Source organism: Amblyomma mixtum, chromosome 2 (assembly GCF_055824585.1).
Source record: "Amblyomma mixtum isolate Tamu chromosome 2, ASM5582458v1, whole genome shotgun sequence".
Lineage (NCBI taxonomy): Eukaryota > Metazoa > Arthropoda > Arachnida > Ixodida > Ixodidae > Amblyomma > Amblyomma mixtum.
The window spans coordinates 213,034,908-213,049,804 of record NC_143013.1 but is presented as its reverse complement, the minus strand read 5'-3'; the positions used below and the strand labels follow the sequence as shown (position 1 = coordinate 213,049,804).

The following is a 14,897-nucleotide window of genomic DNA, read 5'->3' as shown; positions in this document are numbered from 1 at the left end:
TTTGAATCAGAGCGGCAGGAAAAACTTTTTCAACTTCGAATCCAAATTTCTTAGAAATAAATGCATCTTTCGCTGCCAGCCAAGTGGCAACAAAGCCATGACATGCCGAACTATCGGATTTTACTATAAAAAAAATATTAATAGTGCTCTCCTCAGTGTCCCTTTAATATAGACCAAGAAGGTAACTTTCAGTTTCAAAGTAATTAGTAATTTTGGTATCAAGCAGTGCTCGAGTGAACAGCACAGTGAACAACTTTTCTTGGTGAATATGCCATACTTCCTGATAGCTGGACTCTTTCGCAGATGAACTCTGTTTTGCGATTTTTTGGGGCCTCGGATAGCGTGAGGCGAGACTGCTGGCCCATTTCGCCTTCTATAGATGCTACATTTCTTTTCTTTCACTTATACCTGAAGCATAAAGAACAATATACCAGCTGTTTGTTCCTTCAGTGTCATTCTAGCTCCCGGGCAAGACTGGAGTCGAAGAGACGAAGCAGCACTTACATGGCTGTTTTTGTATGCTTCACGTAATACTAAATACCTACTTGCAAAACATTAGAAACCATTTGGCTGTTGAAATCGAAACAAAACAGCATGGCAAATGAAACTCAATTACAAATTATTTATCAGGCACAAGCAAATGCCACACATTTACTAATGCCTTACACATCACTTCAAAGAGAAACATGCAGCGAAAAATTTCATGTCCACACTGCTTCAAGTTTCGCCAACTTTTCAAACCTTATTTTTTTTCTTGCTGATTAAGCTTGTTCATAATGTGCGTGATATTTTCTAAGAACGAAGTCAGACTCCAGCCGTCCTGATGCACACACAACGTGTTTATTCAAACATACCATCATATATATAACACAGAACAAAAGCGCCCCCTGGGGAATGAAGAACTGAAAATGAAAACGAAACTGAATACAACAATGTGCAATCTTAATCCACCTCTCGTCTCAATCCACTTTCTTTGCAAGCCGACAGCTGCGACCACAATCTGCTAAATGGACAGTATACGCACTGTCAAACAACAGCATGCAAATGTGTTTACTGCTGACGCATTGTTGTATGAGCCCCTTCCCCTTAAATCCTATACCACTCACCTGGTGGAGAGCCCAGCCAGGGCACCGATGGAGATGATCCACTTGGCCACTGTCCAGCCCACCTGCGAGACAGGGCACACTTGCAGCATTCCCTCTGGCAGAGCTGCCCTCTCAGGAAGACACTCCCCTTCTCCATCCTTTCCCTCAACCAGTCACATCCTGTGCTGTGTTCAGGGTTTCCTCAGGAAACGTAAATGTAAATGCCTACATTTACAACTGCACCCCTTGTATAAAGGGAAAACGGTTATTTTTACGAGATCTGAAAGGAGGTAGAAATGTTGAAGACGAGAAACAAACAAAGAAAAGCCACCTGATGTAGTGCCTTTCACGGGCTTTTAAGCTGTAGACGAACCTCAACTTAGGCTTGGATTCATAACTGTTTGAATTTTAAGCGCACGCTTACTTTCCCACAGACAATTTGAATGAGCAAAATGCTTTCTCAAACTGGCACCAATCATCCACTCGATGTCAACAGGGTAGGAATGGCTGGAAACGCACAGAATGGTGTTATCGTCAGATATGCCGCAAGGGCTTAAATTTATTCTACATGGGGCTCATGCAGAACTCTTTGGATTCAATGTCCATAGTTATGGCCGTGATGCCTGCAGTAATGCATCAGAACATAGCTGCCCAAATTGTTTTCGAGTGCCTTAAGGTACCCAGTCTTGAGTGGAATTTATAGCACATTCGATACCTTTGAAGGCAAGCAGTTAAAAGAGAACGCTGCTAGAACTGGTATTACTGCTCTCTCCAACACGACTGTCCTTTTATCTGAAAGACCCAATCCTGATCAATGAATTCAATGCATTCTCAGACTGCTACAGAGCCAAACAACTTCTAATCTTACAAGAAACTCTAGCCTTCGCAAAACTTCGTCAGGCAGAGGTTCAACTGTAGAGAAGATTAACTCTGTCAACGACACAGCACAGGCTTTGTGCCAAGCTGTCTTGTACATCAGCGGCCCTCAAACTAGTTCCAGAACCCTTGCATTCCCTGGATACCCTGAGCACCTAAATCTATGCGTGGCTTCACTCTCACTTTCCCTCTACTCACTTTATTTTGGGCCTAACTGTACAGTAGTTGCTCATCAAATTATCAAATTTGGTCACTTCTTCAGGGCCCATGCAACTGCATGGTTTTTCTAGCATGCAAGGCAGGTAGACATGAAAACCAACCCGAGCACTTTTCAAAAGCTGTTTGTGCTCTCTGCAACCAGAACAATTGAGAACGCGGCCCCTCATAAATATTGCACCAACCAGTCAAATAGGTTTCCCTTCTTCCCCTCCACCCTTTCAATGCTTGCACAATGGTGGTACAGTGAAAGCTCGTTAATTCGACCCCCGTTAATTAGGAAAATCGGATAATTCGACGCGCACGCGAGGTCCCTACATTTATACATAGCAGTATATGGGGCAAAACTCTCGTTAATTCGAACAAATTTTGCCGTGTGTCGGTTAATTTGACTTCACTCCGCAGTCCGCCAAGCCGGTGTGCCGAGAGCAAAAAGAAAAAAAAAAACGGCCACGAGCGGTGCTACTGTACAGCTGATAGTAGAGTTACTGTATATGGTAGCATATACAGTAACTCTAGCTGATAGTAGCTGATAGGCCATCCGTATGCTCATCGTCGTCAGCAGCGTGAGCGAGGGCGAAGAAAGCCAGGTTAGCGGCGGCCGAAGCGGCTGGCGTCTTTTTTTTGTGCTTTGTTGTGTTGCAGCAGTCGTGTTGGTGTCATCCGCTCAACCCTATCAACAGTAAGTCTCGTTTTGGCCTGTTTTGTCGTTTCCACGTGTTTGTGCTGCTACGATCGCGGTTATTTAACCGTAAGGCAGCGCCTTTTTTGGGAATTGAGCGCTTTGTAAGCGTGTTTACTGTGCTGCTTGTTGCTGTTTTGTTGCGACTGAGAGAAGGGTGAAAGGAAATTGCACGGGCCTGCCTACTGGCTCAGCTGAGCCACCACCGCTGCCACGTGCAGATAAAGGAGAGTTAAAAGATCAGAGGAAAGATAAAGAGAAAAGATAAGACGCGCCTGGTCGCAGCAACAACCGCATACGCCACAGTGACGCTGGCTGAAAAAACAGGGTTGCTTCACCTCCTCCCCTCACTGCGTTCGAGTGGGTAGCGCGCAGTGCTTGCGCGCCTCGCCTTTGTGTCCTGTCAGCTGACCGAGGATGAAATAATTGAAGTGACGGGCTCTGACAACGACGATTCGTCGGAAGGTGACGATTGTGAGCAGTTGTCCCAAATGCCGAAGTGCACGGTGAAAGAGGCCGCAGAAGCCTCGTCCGTGCGGGAGGACTTCTGTGAACAAATCCCTGACGGTGCGTGTGCCGCGGAAAACCTGGCAGCTGTTAGAGCTATCATAGTCGCTCGAAAAAGCAGACGACGATAAAAGATTTCTTTGCCAAATAAAGGTACGTCCTGTTGCGGCAAACATTGTTTTTTGTTGTTCATTCGATAATTCGACATTCGGATAATTCGGCAATTTTTCGCAGTCCCGTCAGTGTCGAATTAACAAGCTTTTACTGTACAAATTAATAAAACATTTAAAATTAGCATTACAGAGAAACAAAACGAACTGTGGTCTCAAACATGTCCAAACTAAGACACTTGAAATTCATGAGGTATGCAACCGGCTTGTTAGCCCTTTCCCTACCGTGGCCATTTTCTATCCTTAGCCCGCTAACGATGCATGTGAATGCCAATTTCAAATACTTCCGTGCCATTCTTGAACATGCTGCGCCATGTGCCTTAAAGATAGAAAATTAGTTTAATTTTCTCTTCAGTTTGTGTTTTTTCCATGCGGCACTGGTATTTCAACCGCCTGTGAAAACGGCAATAGAAGTCGAGAATGGCCCGTTTCCTGGAGGCAAGCGTGGTATATGTGCCCTGAAATGCGACAAACCTCACCACTCAGCTGTGTCCATGGTTTAGTTTGTCGACGATCTGAGTATCAGTGGATCTAAGGATGCTGCCTTATCATCCAATTTACTTTGGACGGTGCAGAGGACCTGAGGCATCAACCTAGAACATCAGTGGCAGCAACTCTGTTGTTAGTTTCTTACTTGGGCCCATTTTGCTCAACTCAGTGGCTGTTTTGAAAAGGATATTGATGTTACTGACGCTATTTGTCTCACTTGTTGGGTTTCTACATCATCTCGGCAGGATTTGATACTGCCTGTGGTGCAAAAAGTTCACCCGATTGTTTCAACCAAGGGCGGGCCCAAATATATAACCCAAAGCGATTGTCTCTGGCCAGAAAACAGTATGAGCTGAAACTTCAAATTTTTTTACTTGCTACTGGATAGACAGACATTTCGTATACTCCAAAGTTTATTTAAAATGTTTTCTTTGGCTTAATTTGCATCACTTTAATATACTGCATTAAATTTTAAACTTCATTGTCCTTTGGCCCAAAGTATTTAAAGAAAACCACAAAATACGGCTTTTTCCCAAAGTACGGAAGGAGTCAAATTACCGTAAAAACCCGCGTGTAATACGAGGTTTTTTTCCCATAATTGGCGTCCTAAATTTCCGCCTCGAACAATTTGCGGATCCGAACAAAAGTTTTTGAAGTTGCTCGAAGTTTTGGTTTTGTTTTTGCGGCATGGCTACGGCTTGGCTTTGCTATTGGCGCGTGGCTACGGCTTGGCTTCGTTACTCTCGACAAACGACGTCACGGCATCGTTTCTTTGTTGATCCGTTGGGTGCGCCGGGGGGTCGCGGTGTGCCGTGTGCCTGTTGACAACGCATGTGCTAGCATGTAAGGCACGCTTTGTGAAGTGGATATTGTTTTGGGGAGCATGATGTCAGGGTCTCGAAAACAGTACTCCGCTGCTTTCAAGCGAAAAGTGATTGTAGCTGTGGAGAACATCGGCAACGGTGCGGCCGGGAGGCAGTTTGGTGTCGTCGAAGGAAGCATTCGTGGATGGCCACGACAGAAAGAAGCCCTTTTCGCGTGCAGCGGAACGCGACGAAGCTTTCGCGGCCGCTTGATGGTTGTGTAAACAAACCGTTCAAGGACGCAGTAAAGCGGTGCTACGCAGAGTGGATGTGCTCAGGTTGCTCAGGTGAGCCTGCAGTGATGCCAACCGGGCGGCTGAAGCGGGCTTAAGAAGCGCGGCATCTCGAACGCCCTTGATGGCACGGAAGATGAGTACATTTGGGATGATTTGTCGGACAAAGAAATGTCCGAAGAAAGCGCTACTGAAGAAGATAGTGATTGAGGTGGAGTGCAGGATGCGATTTGAATGTCTTCTATGAGCTTGCGTCACTCGTATTATACGCGGGTAAACTTTCTTTTCCCATTTCGCGTCTCTAAAACTTCACCTCGTATTATATTCAAGTTCGTATTATACGCGGGTTTTTACGGTATGCATTGTCAGTGGCCTTGTTTCCTGCATCTGCAAACAATGTGCTTCCTTTACCATGCATTACAGATGCATTTTCAGGACATCGACCTCTGCAAACACATTTAAAACTGAGGCTTCACCAGGCAAAGACGATGTGCCCTATATACAAACACTAGAAACATATGAAAGAAAGTGAGCAATCCAGTGCATACCTGCTGGAAGACGAACGGCAAAGGTGCGGACACGTTCTGCGCATAGTACGGCCACAGGAGCGTCTCAATGATGGAGACCCCGAAGTACGCCAGGAACACAATGCCCAGCGACACGACTATGCCGATGGGGATGGCACGCCGTGGATTTCGCACCTCCTCGCCTGTAGACCAGGAGGGGGAAGGAAGAACAGCAGAATTACAACTTCCAGTTGAGCTCATCACTAAGACTAGGCACTCGGAAGTGTAGAAGTGTACAGATCAGCATCACGTGGTACTAAAAGGATAAACCAGATAGAGGATAATCTTTCACGAGCTCTCTGCAGATGGAATCTATGGTGCAACCATTTAATGCACCAAGATTCTGCTGCCAGTCAGTCTCAATCCTTCAAAATCAGCAATCTCGTTTTATAGCAAACATAATTTTTTTACAGGCAGAAAGTCTTCGCTGCCAAGTAGACTGGATTTACTCAAACTTCACTTCTCGAAACCTGCAGGCCACTACTTATGTGCACTCCATGCTTTAAAGGAAGAATGGCAGCTTGTATTCAACTTGGCACAGCAGCTACTTACAGCAAAATAGTTATCACTGATTCCTGCACATAGCAAGCATAAAGTAATCAAAACTTAAAAAAGAAAGAAACTGCTTTCATTCGACGCAGTAAAAACCAATCACAACAGAAGCAAGATGGGCACATCTCAGGAATGTGACCGTAATACATCCTACACATATCTCACAGTATCTTAAAACTGATCTCCTCAAAGTTTGTTAAAGATCTTAGTTAGTCTCAATGAGAACAGCACATGTGTCCCTATTTCTGAGGCCCCACAAATGACCTAACTCAAAAGCTCAGCTAGCCAGGTCCACGCTACCTAAACCATTGCTGAGGTGGAAGCTGTTTTCTGACTTTGCAAAACTGGTTCTTAACTCTTTCAGGAGTTTTGTACAGAATTGTGTAAACAGCAAACTCGCAGCTTTTTCTGAGAAACTCGAGCACTTAACAGTAATTTCATTATTTCAGTCAAATTGAGCACCCTTCTTGTTGCAAATAAGTTGCTTTTTGTACCATGTAGCGAATGCGGTAAATAATATTTAACACAAGAGTGAGCTAGGTAGCACTTTGTCCGCCATTTTTGTGCAGACAGATTTTGCCGCGAGTGAAAACATCGATTGTTTTTGCTCAATTTCGAGCAGAATGTGAATCTTCAAAACACAAAGCGATTTCACGATCCCTAGACTGTTTACCTGACACATGAGAACATTTTGATGGTACTATTTCCAAGAAATCTGACACTTTGTATGAAAGAACTTACCTGTTGGTCTTTCACGTTCGAAAACTAACAAATTCCCTTTCTTGAGGCCTGAATATACTACTACTTATGTGAAAAAATAATTCATTTCAGTCAAAACAAAAAATGGCGCCTGAAAGGGTTAAGCATAGACATTGCCCAATAAGGCTCTTCAGCACATATGACTAATCAAAATCCATTTGTACAGCGCTCACTCCCACGTGCAAGCCCAGCCAACCTTTAGAAGGTAATTCAAACAAATCAATCAATAATCGGGTGAAAGTTTGAAACCTATTCTGCACGCCGTGAATGGGTCAAAAGAAAGAGTTGCAGAGCATTTGCACCACGCACCCATAGTGGCGATGACGTCGAAGCCCACAAAGCCGTAGAAACAGGACGCAGCCCCGTTGAGCACACCGCCAAAGCCGTATGGGAAGAAGCCCCCCGCACCACTCCCACTAGGGACCTGCAGAGAGGGAAGGGAGTTGTTTATAGGTCACCAGGGCATCCTAGAATAACATGCTATTATGAAATACCTTATGTGGTAAGTTTTTTTTTAACCTCGGCACAAAAACAAGAGATCAGCTTTTAAAAGTAAGACACACCAGTGACAGTCAGTCAAATCCTAAATTTTTCTTTTTTTTGCTTTGAGCTGTGTACAGGTCACACTTTTGGATATGGAAAACCCCTTTGGATGGTAACAAAAATGTCTGCCAGCAAGTTAGTTCAGTTGTCTTGCCACCCATGCAGCTTGCATCGACTTCCTTCTTATGTGCCTCTGGTTCTTACCCACACCTTTCTCTAGTGGGACCCTGACACTGCACAAATCATGCTAAAGAGATATGCATGCATGTCACCCTGATACGGTGGAACCCCTCCGTTACATTCCCAGGTGCTGCGTTTTACCCAAGCTCCCATAGAAACCCATGCAATACAAACTCGGCTGTTACGTTGCAACTGTCACTTCGCGACAGTGGTTTATCCTATACCAGTATTTCGACAGCCTACACCTGGCATGCGCGGAACGATGATGGGGCCGAAACGGAACTTCACACCACTGACGATTAGCCACCACCGAGTCCAGTGGCTTCCGGCTTGTTGCATGATACACCCACTACTACGCCGAACACACCGTGCTGCGAGTTTTGTTGCGATTGCTGGTGCGGTTCCATCACCACTGTGATGCGAGCGCAAACGACCGAAAGCACGAAAACGAAACTATGCTGCAGCGCAGGCAGCGCTGTACGAGGTGCTGTTATTTTATTATTTATTTTATTATTTTTATATATTAGTTAACTACATCGCCTGCAGTTACCGGCAGTTGAAGGGGTTGGACCTGAGGCATTTATCATCCGCGTTTTCCCTGCTGCCTGCAGCTTAAAAATGCAATTTCTATACAGTCGAACCCAGATATATCGAACCCGGATATCTCGAACCCGGATATCTCGAATTATAGGCTATATCGCACGCACAGATTATAGCCTTGAAAATCCTACGCAAAAGAGCAAGAAAGTTGCGCAGCATATCGAACTACAATTTCGTAAGCTGTTCGATATATCAAACTGCGCGCTGTGGCCTTGCTTGTGGTGCTTCTCCTAACGACGCTCTTCAGCCACTTTCGCATATGGAGATGGGTCGGCAATGCATCTTTGGGCATCTGCTGGCAGCACTAGCTCTGTGAAACCGCGAGACAGGTGAATGTGAGGTGTGCTTGGAGGTGGTTTTCAATCTTCTGAGCTCACTTTTCATGTCATATAACCTAAGTTTGGTTTGGTTTTGTGGGGTTTAACGTCCCAAAGCGGCTGAGGCTATGAGAGACGCCGTAGTGAAGGGCTCCGGAAATTTCGACCACCTGGGGTTCTTTAACATGCACTGACATCGCACAGCACACGGGCCTCTAGAATTTCTCCTCCAAAGAAATTCTAGCCGCCGCGGCCGGGATCGAACCCGCGTCTTTCGGATATAACCTAAGTAACGGAAGCCTAGCAGTGACCCTAGCGTGGCATGCTTTGCTGCTTTGAGGGAAACCAACTGTACTTTAATTTTTATGAGTGATTATTCTATTTACACTGTCCTGGTAACATGATCAGACACCTCGTGATCGGCAATGGCTAGCACCGTTCACACGTTGCCACCACTAACAATGGCAGAGTGCTCACGGTGCTTAATGCATGACTCGCGACCATGGCATCAGCCATGCACGGGCAGCGCTTAGTGCTCGACGGTGCAGTCACGGCTCAACAATTCATATCATCCACAGTGGCGCGGAAAAGTGTTCGGAACATCGAAAATTCTGTGTATCCTAAACAATACACTCCGGCCAGGGAATTTTATGCATTAGTACCACCCTGAACTCTGTGACAAATTTATATCATTGAGATGCTACAGTACCTTCGGCATTGAGGGAGGCCTCTAATCTGCAGTGGACATGATCTAGCTGAAGATAATAAAACCTCTGCAAGTTTGCTTCCAACCACATCATTCCTTCCCATCTGTTCCCTTTGCTTTTTATACCAGGTTAAAATTCCATTTTTTTTCCGCTGTTTTTTTTGAGCCACAGCAATGACTGCAAAGTGAACCAGTCATTTCCCATGATACTACACTCACTTTTTGGAAAGTTTTTGGGAAAGCAAAAAAAAAAAAAAGGACTGCAAGCTACTCAATACATTTTTTACATTCCTGAAGACAGATTTAAAGGATCCAATCTTAACGATAGCAGTTTTTTGCATAGACACAGTGCACCAAGGGACAGATTCATCCAGTTTTTTCCCACATCCAAAAGTGTGCAGCGGGGAATGCAGTCAAGCTGCACGTCTATTTAGCAGGACTATTCTACCGCTTCCAGAAGGTGTGAGAGTGAATTTCAACTCGCAAGTCGAAGAGTAGTCTACAATATGAACATAAAAGTGCTGGTTCACAGAAGCAGTGTTTCACTTCCCCAAACCTTGACTGAGTGCTGCCTAGGCACAACAGTTCTCCCTGTCCCCGCTTCGGGGCACACGATAGGCACTTCATCACGTACAGGCATTGTAAGAGACCGAGCAACACTCACGTCCTGGGGCTTGATCCTCCAGTTGGCCAGGTCAGCCTTGAAGGAGCCCGCTATGACCACGTACAGGACGACCCCCAGGTTGAGGGCCGTGAAGACATTGTTGAAGCGCGTTGATTCCTTCACCCCGATGGCCAACATCACTGCACACAGGCACATGCATTCCAGTGGCTGTGGTACAGGAGATCAATTTAATATGCATGCCTAACTATACCCAAAAAACCCGCGTATAATACGGACCCGCATATAATATGGGGTGTAATTTGGGGATAGCAAAAACGGAAAAAAAAAGCTTTTATTCGCCTATAATGCGAGTAAGGAAGAGCAGTCAGCTGAAAGACGTTTCAGAAGTCGTGGAAGCTGAATGTCCTCCGATTATTTGTGAACGCCGGCGTGTCGGACGTAGCGTGAGCAGCAGGTACAGAGACGCCACGCTCACGCCCACTCACGTCCTGTGCTGTGGGGTATGCGCAGACCGGCTCCGGAATATGCGCTGGCACGCTCGCTTCGGAAGTGTCCGTCAGACCTTTGGTGATTGTCATCACCTGGTGTACCGGCACCGCCGAGCGCATTAGATATCCCGTATTTCTTGAAGTAACGACTGGCAACAAAATGCTGCCCCAGGCGTCTGTGATACCAATGCACAACATGGTTGGAGAGGCCCGTGTCCGGCGGCAATAACTGCAGGCTCTCCCTACCTCATAACACAGTACAGCAGCGCTTGACACGGTGCCAATGCTTTCGGCAGCTATGATTACTTTCTTTATAAAAGCAGCCGAGTGCTGCTTTTTCGGTCAAGATGTCATGCGAGATGCGATCGTCCTGGGCACCACAATGTCAGGTCAGCATAGTCGTTGAAATCAAAACTAACGAGCTACACCTCCGCTAGTTAGCGCCTCCTCTCGCTGGAAGCGTAATGGTAATGGCGCTCGATAATTAGAGACTTTTAGCGGAGCGGGTTTATGCATCCGCTTCGCTCAACGAGCAAGTGGGAGCACTTCTGTGCATGCACGAAATGCTCAAAAGGATGCGTGCGAGCGGAACGGTTTCTGGGTGTCACTCCTGGGTGAGCCAAGTGGAGCGGTGCGATGAGCGGGCCTCATAAATCCGGCTGTTCTCGCGCGGTTTTTGGTCGAAGATTGTTTGGATCTGGTATAGTACGAGACAGAAATTTGAAATGCTAAAATTTGGAAAAAAAACCTCGTATTATACACTGGTTTTTACGGTATTCACACCCTGTTAGCTCAAACATCAGGGGAGCTTTAAAAGGCTTGGAAGAAATGAAAATGGCGAGAAAAGCGGTCACATCATGCTAGAGGATAACAGGAGGCCTTTGGAAACAATGGTTCTTGTTCACAAAGGAAATGTCGCTCTTGTCCACTCCTCATGAAGTGCAATGATTTGCTACTCTAGCTCATGGAGTTTCTGGGTTCTCCCGGCTTCAATTTAAAGTCCTGATGTGCCCCACACACTTATCGCAAGCCTTCAACGATCAGAAGAAAAGGATCACCGGATAGGACCGCCTGGTCCCCTCTAAGCACTCCTTTTGATCACAAGAGCTCAGCATGAGCACAGTGCCCAGTGAATACATGGTGGCTGACTGGAGCATGTCACCACTGCACCACCCATTGCAGCAGCACTGAAATTGCACTAAGCATACTTTGAACAGCAAGGGTGCCAGGCCGAAGTGTCCTACTTTCATGATGAGCAGCAATAAGACCACGTGCCACGTTCCTTTGCAAGCGCGCCAGTTATGTCTGCCTCCCGCACCACTATGGCATCGTAAATGCAAAGACAGCAGTCTAACGCTGTTGAGGCCCGCAGAGTGGAGCAGCTCTTGATCACTCACAGAAAGCACCATGGGGCGCTATGCTCGTAGTACTCAAAATGACAACCAGAGGTCCTGATTGCACCACTGTTATTGCAGTTCCTTGACAAGTTTCGCTCATACAACTATCCAGCAAGTGTTTCAAGGTCGCGAGGGCGTTTCAAGGTCACAAGGGCATTTCAAGGTCGTGAGGGCATTTCAAGGTCGCAAGGGCATTTAGAGTGCCAAAACGCCGAAACTAGAGCTCAATGAAAATTGCAAATCTGGCAAAGTGTTTAGCTAGAAATGACACGACTTTCAGTGTGCAGTATCAAGGTGTGGCTGTGGTAGCAGCGGCCCAGTGTGCAAGACTGACCTGCCAGGAAGAGGGTGATGCCCAGGGCGAACAGGTCCGGGTAGGAGGACAGCCAGGTGACGTTGATGGGCATCCACTGACGCATGTGCACCTCTATCGTGTGGTTGAGCAGGCTGTCGAGGTAGCCACTGTAGCCCCTCGCCACCGAGGCCGTCCCTGCAGCCACACGAAAACATCATGCAGAGGACAACAACAGGCACAGTGCCTGACACTCTCTCCGGGTTTGCCAGGCTAAATGTGTTGCATGGCACACAAGTTGTCTTAAAATGCACTCAGCATGTACTCTCACACACCCAAATGTGCCTGTGCATGCGGCTGAGGCAGACGCTACGCACCCCACCCTAATCAGTGGAAAATTGGAGGCAGTAATAGCAAAAGCAGCAGCAGCTAGTGTAAAAGAGGTACAGTGATCTCTCTGCACAGCTTCAAGGAAACAGGGATTATATGTTCCATTTATCAGGAGTTCCATTCACAGAGGAAGTGAGCAGAATGGCTCACACTATGAGCACAAACTTTGCTGCAAATGAGTAAGCAATGAATGTGAATGTTTCTTACAAATGACTCCAAATAAAAAGAAATAAAAGAATTCTAAATTGTATAATCATTTCTTCGCCTGTAAGATACAGTGGGAATGGCCATTTATTCAGCAGTGAAAAAAAAAGATGTTACATTTCTTTGTCGTTTTTTCTGAATGCTGTCAACTATAATTGACAGGTGCAAAAACGGTTCTGAACCTTGTTCTTGTTTAAAGAAGCTCTTCAGTTGGAGTGTGTGAAGACAAATTTTTGAAAATGAATTGAATGCGATTACAACTCTCAACCTCAAAGTCATAGAAAGGGGCTTCAGACAGACAAACATTGGCGAAATCTGAGATTAGTGGTTTTAGAGCTAGCGTGCAAAAAAAAGTAAGAAAATATGTGCACAGGAACGTACACTAACTGAATAGCAGTAAGCAATCTCCAATGCAATCATGCAAAATGAGTGAAAAAAATGAAATCTATAAGTCTGCCTTTCCCACAAGATATGGCAGTGGGCGAAAATTCGTCTACTACACCCCAAAACTGGTTGAAAACAAACACAACAATGAAGATGTGACCCACTTCCACAAGGCGCCAATTGCACGTGTGAAGTGGTAGGCACGTGCTTGACACCTGTCGATTGCACCTGTCACGAGTATGAACCATGCATGCACACTAGAACCTGGAGGTTTGTTTTCAACCAGTGGAGCTCGGGAGAGGGCAGAGCAGGAGAGGGGCACGTGTGTGAAGCGTTTGTGCGAATAAGGCAGACAGACACGTGACTGGCAACCAAGAGTAACATGACAGGTATGACAACCTCATTAATTCGGACTTCAAGGAGCTGGAAGAGATGCTCAAACAGTCTCAAACTGTCTGATCGGTCGAGTTAACAAATGCCCCTTCACTAACATGAGCAACTTTCTACTGTGTTGCCTGATTCGGCAATTCAGAAACTCGCGATCACCGGTAAAAATGAGGACAGATGAGAAGCAGTAATATAGGAAATAACTGCCTCACACATCACCTTCGCTAATCTCACTAAGGAGTACTCTCAAATGCAAGTTATAGCTATGTGAAAGACGAACAACCCACCGATTATGTACTCGAGGATGAGATTCCAGCCAATGACGAATGCCATGAACTCCCCGACCGTGACATAACTGTACACGTACGCCGACCCCGCACGTGGGACACGGGCACCAAATTCTGCGTAGCACAGCCCTGCGAGAGAGAGAGAGAAGATGTCATTCACAGATTTGTGCCCAGAACCACGCTACTTTGAAGACGTACATCTTTATAACGCTTAGACAATCACTTGCCTTCACACGAAGCACATTAGAATGCAGAAAACAAAAGTGCAGTGTGAAAATGAGTCACCAAATACCCAGCATGCTGTTGAAAGAATCTGCGACAGCATACACATTTCAAAAATGTGCCAGGCTAAGAACACTAAGAACATGGGAGAAATTAAACTGCTCATAGGTGGGGAGCATGCAAAACGGGCAGCTCCGTCATCCCTGTACTTTGCAAAGGGTTTCCTTACTAGTAAAGAGGCCACTCACAGCACTGCTTAGCCAAGCGTTCCAAGTATAGCATGTGCCAAAAGAAAAGAGGCAGTAAGCCCCTGTGAGGTAAGCAAGCAATAAATGCACAATTGCAATGGCACTCAGAGGGGACGAATTAACTGAAACCATGACTTAACTATGGTTTAAACACCTTTGTATATGCAAGGCCTGAGGGGACATATTTACTTCTGCAGTTGATTATGGAGATAGATGCAATAACCAAGAGTGAAGGTTCACTAACCAGTCAATTACATTTCTTCAGATCTGTTAGTCCTCCAATAGAACAGCAGTGTCACGAGACACTAAATTCTCTGTGTCTATGGAGACCATTTTGGTCAGACTTCAACATCCTAACACAATGCTGGTGACAGAAGGTACAGAGGACTCTCCAGCATAGCCCAGCCAAGAATACAGCACAGAAATTCTTTGAAGCACAAAAATGACAGCACAACAAAGAGTAAGATACAGACCTCGATCCTTAGCTCACAAGCAAACTTGCGAATGAACACTATGCAAGACACAACCAAAGCTAGAGGTTAACACTGATGTTAGAGGTGTGCAAACAGTACTTTTAACATGACAGCGTTAGAGCGGATGTTCCGAGGAAAAGTCGTGCAAGTAGTCAC

At 45.8% G+C, this 14,897-nt stretch overlaps 1 protein-coding gene across 3 annotated transcripts in view; it reads right to left on the bottom strand.

Moving 5' to 3' along the window:
• LOC149362495 (cationic amino acid transporter 2-like) overlaps positions 1–14,897 on the bottom strand; it is a 117,307-nt gene that overhangs the window by 29,771 nt on the left and 72,639 nt on the right. For all 3 annotated transcript variants that reach the window (XM_089573076.1, XM_089573074.1, XM_089573075.1), the window contains exons 4-9: positions 13,799–13,927; positions 12,189–12,344; positions 10,009–10,148; positions 7,308–7,422; positions 5,670–5,830; positions 1,107–1,168 (exon numbers count right to left, since the gene is read on the bottom strand). In XM_089573076.1, coding sequence (XP_089429202.1) covers positions 1,107–1,168; positions 5,670–5,830; positions 7,308–7,422; positions 10,009–10,148; positions 12,189–12,344; positions 13,799–13,927 — 763 coding nt within the window. The remainder of the gene's footprint in view (positions 1–1,106; positions 1,169–5,669; positions 5,831–7,307; positions 7,423–10,008; positions 10,149–12,188; positions 12,345–13,798; positions 13,928–14,897) is intronic.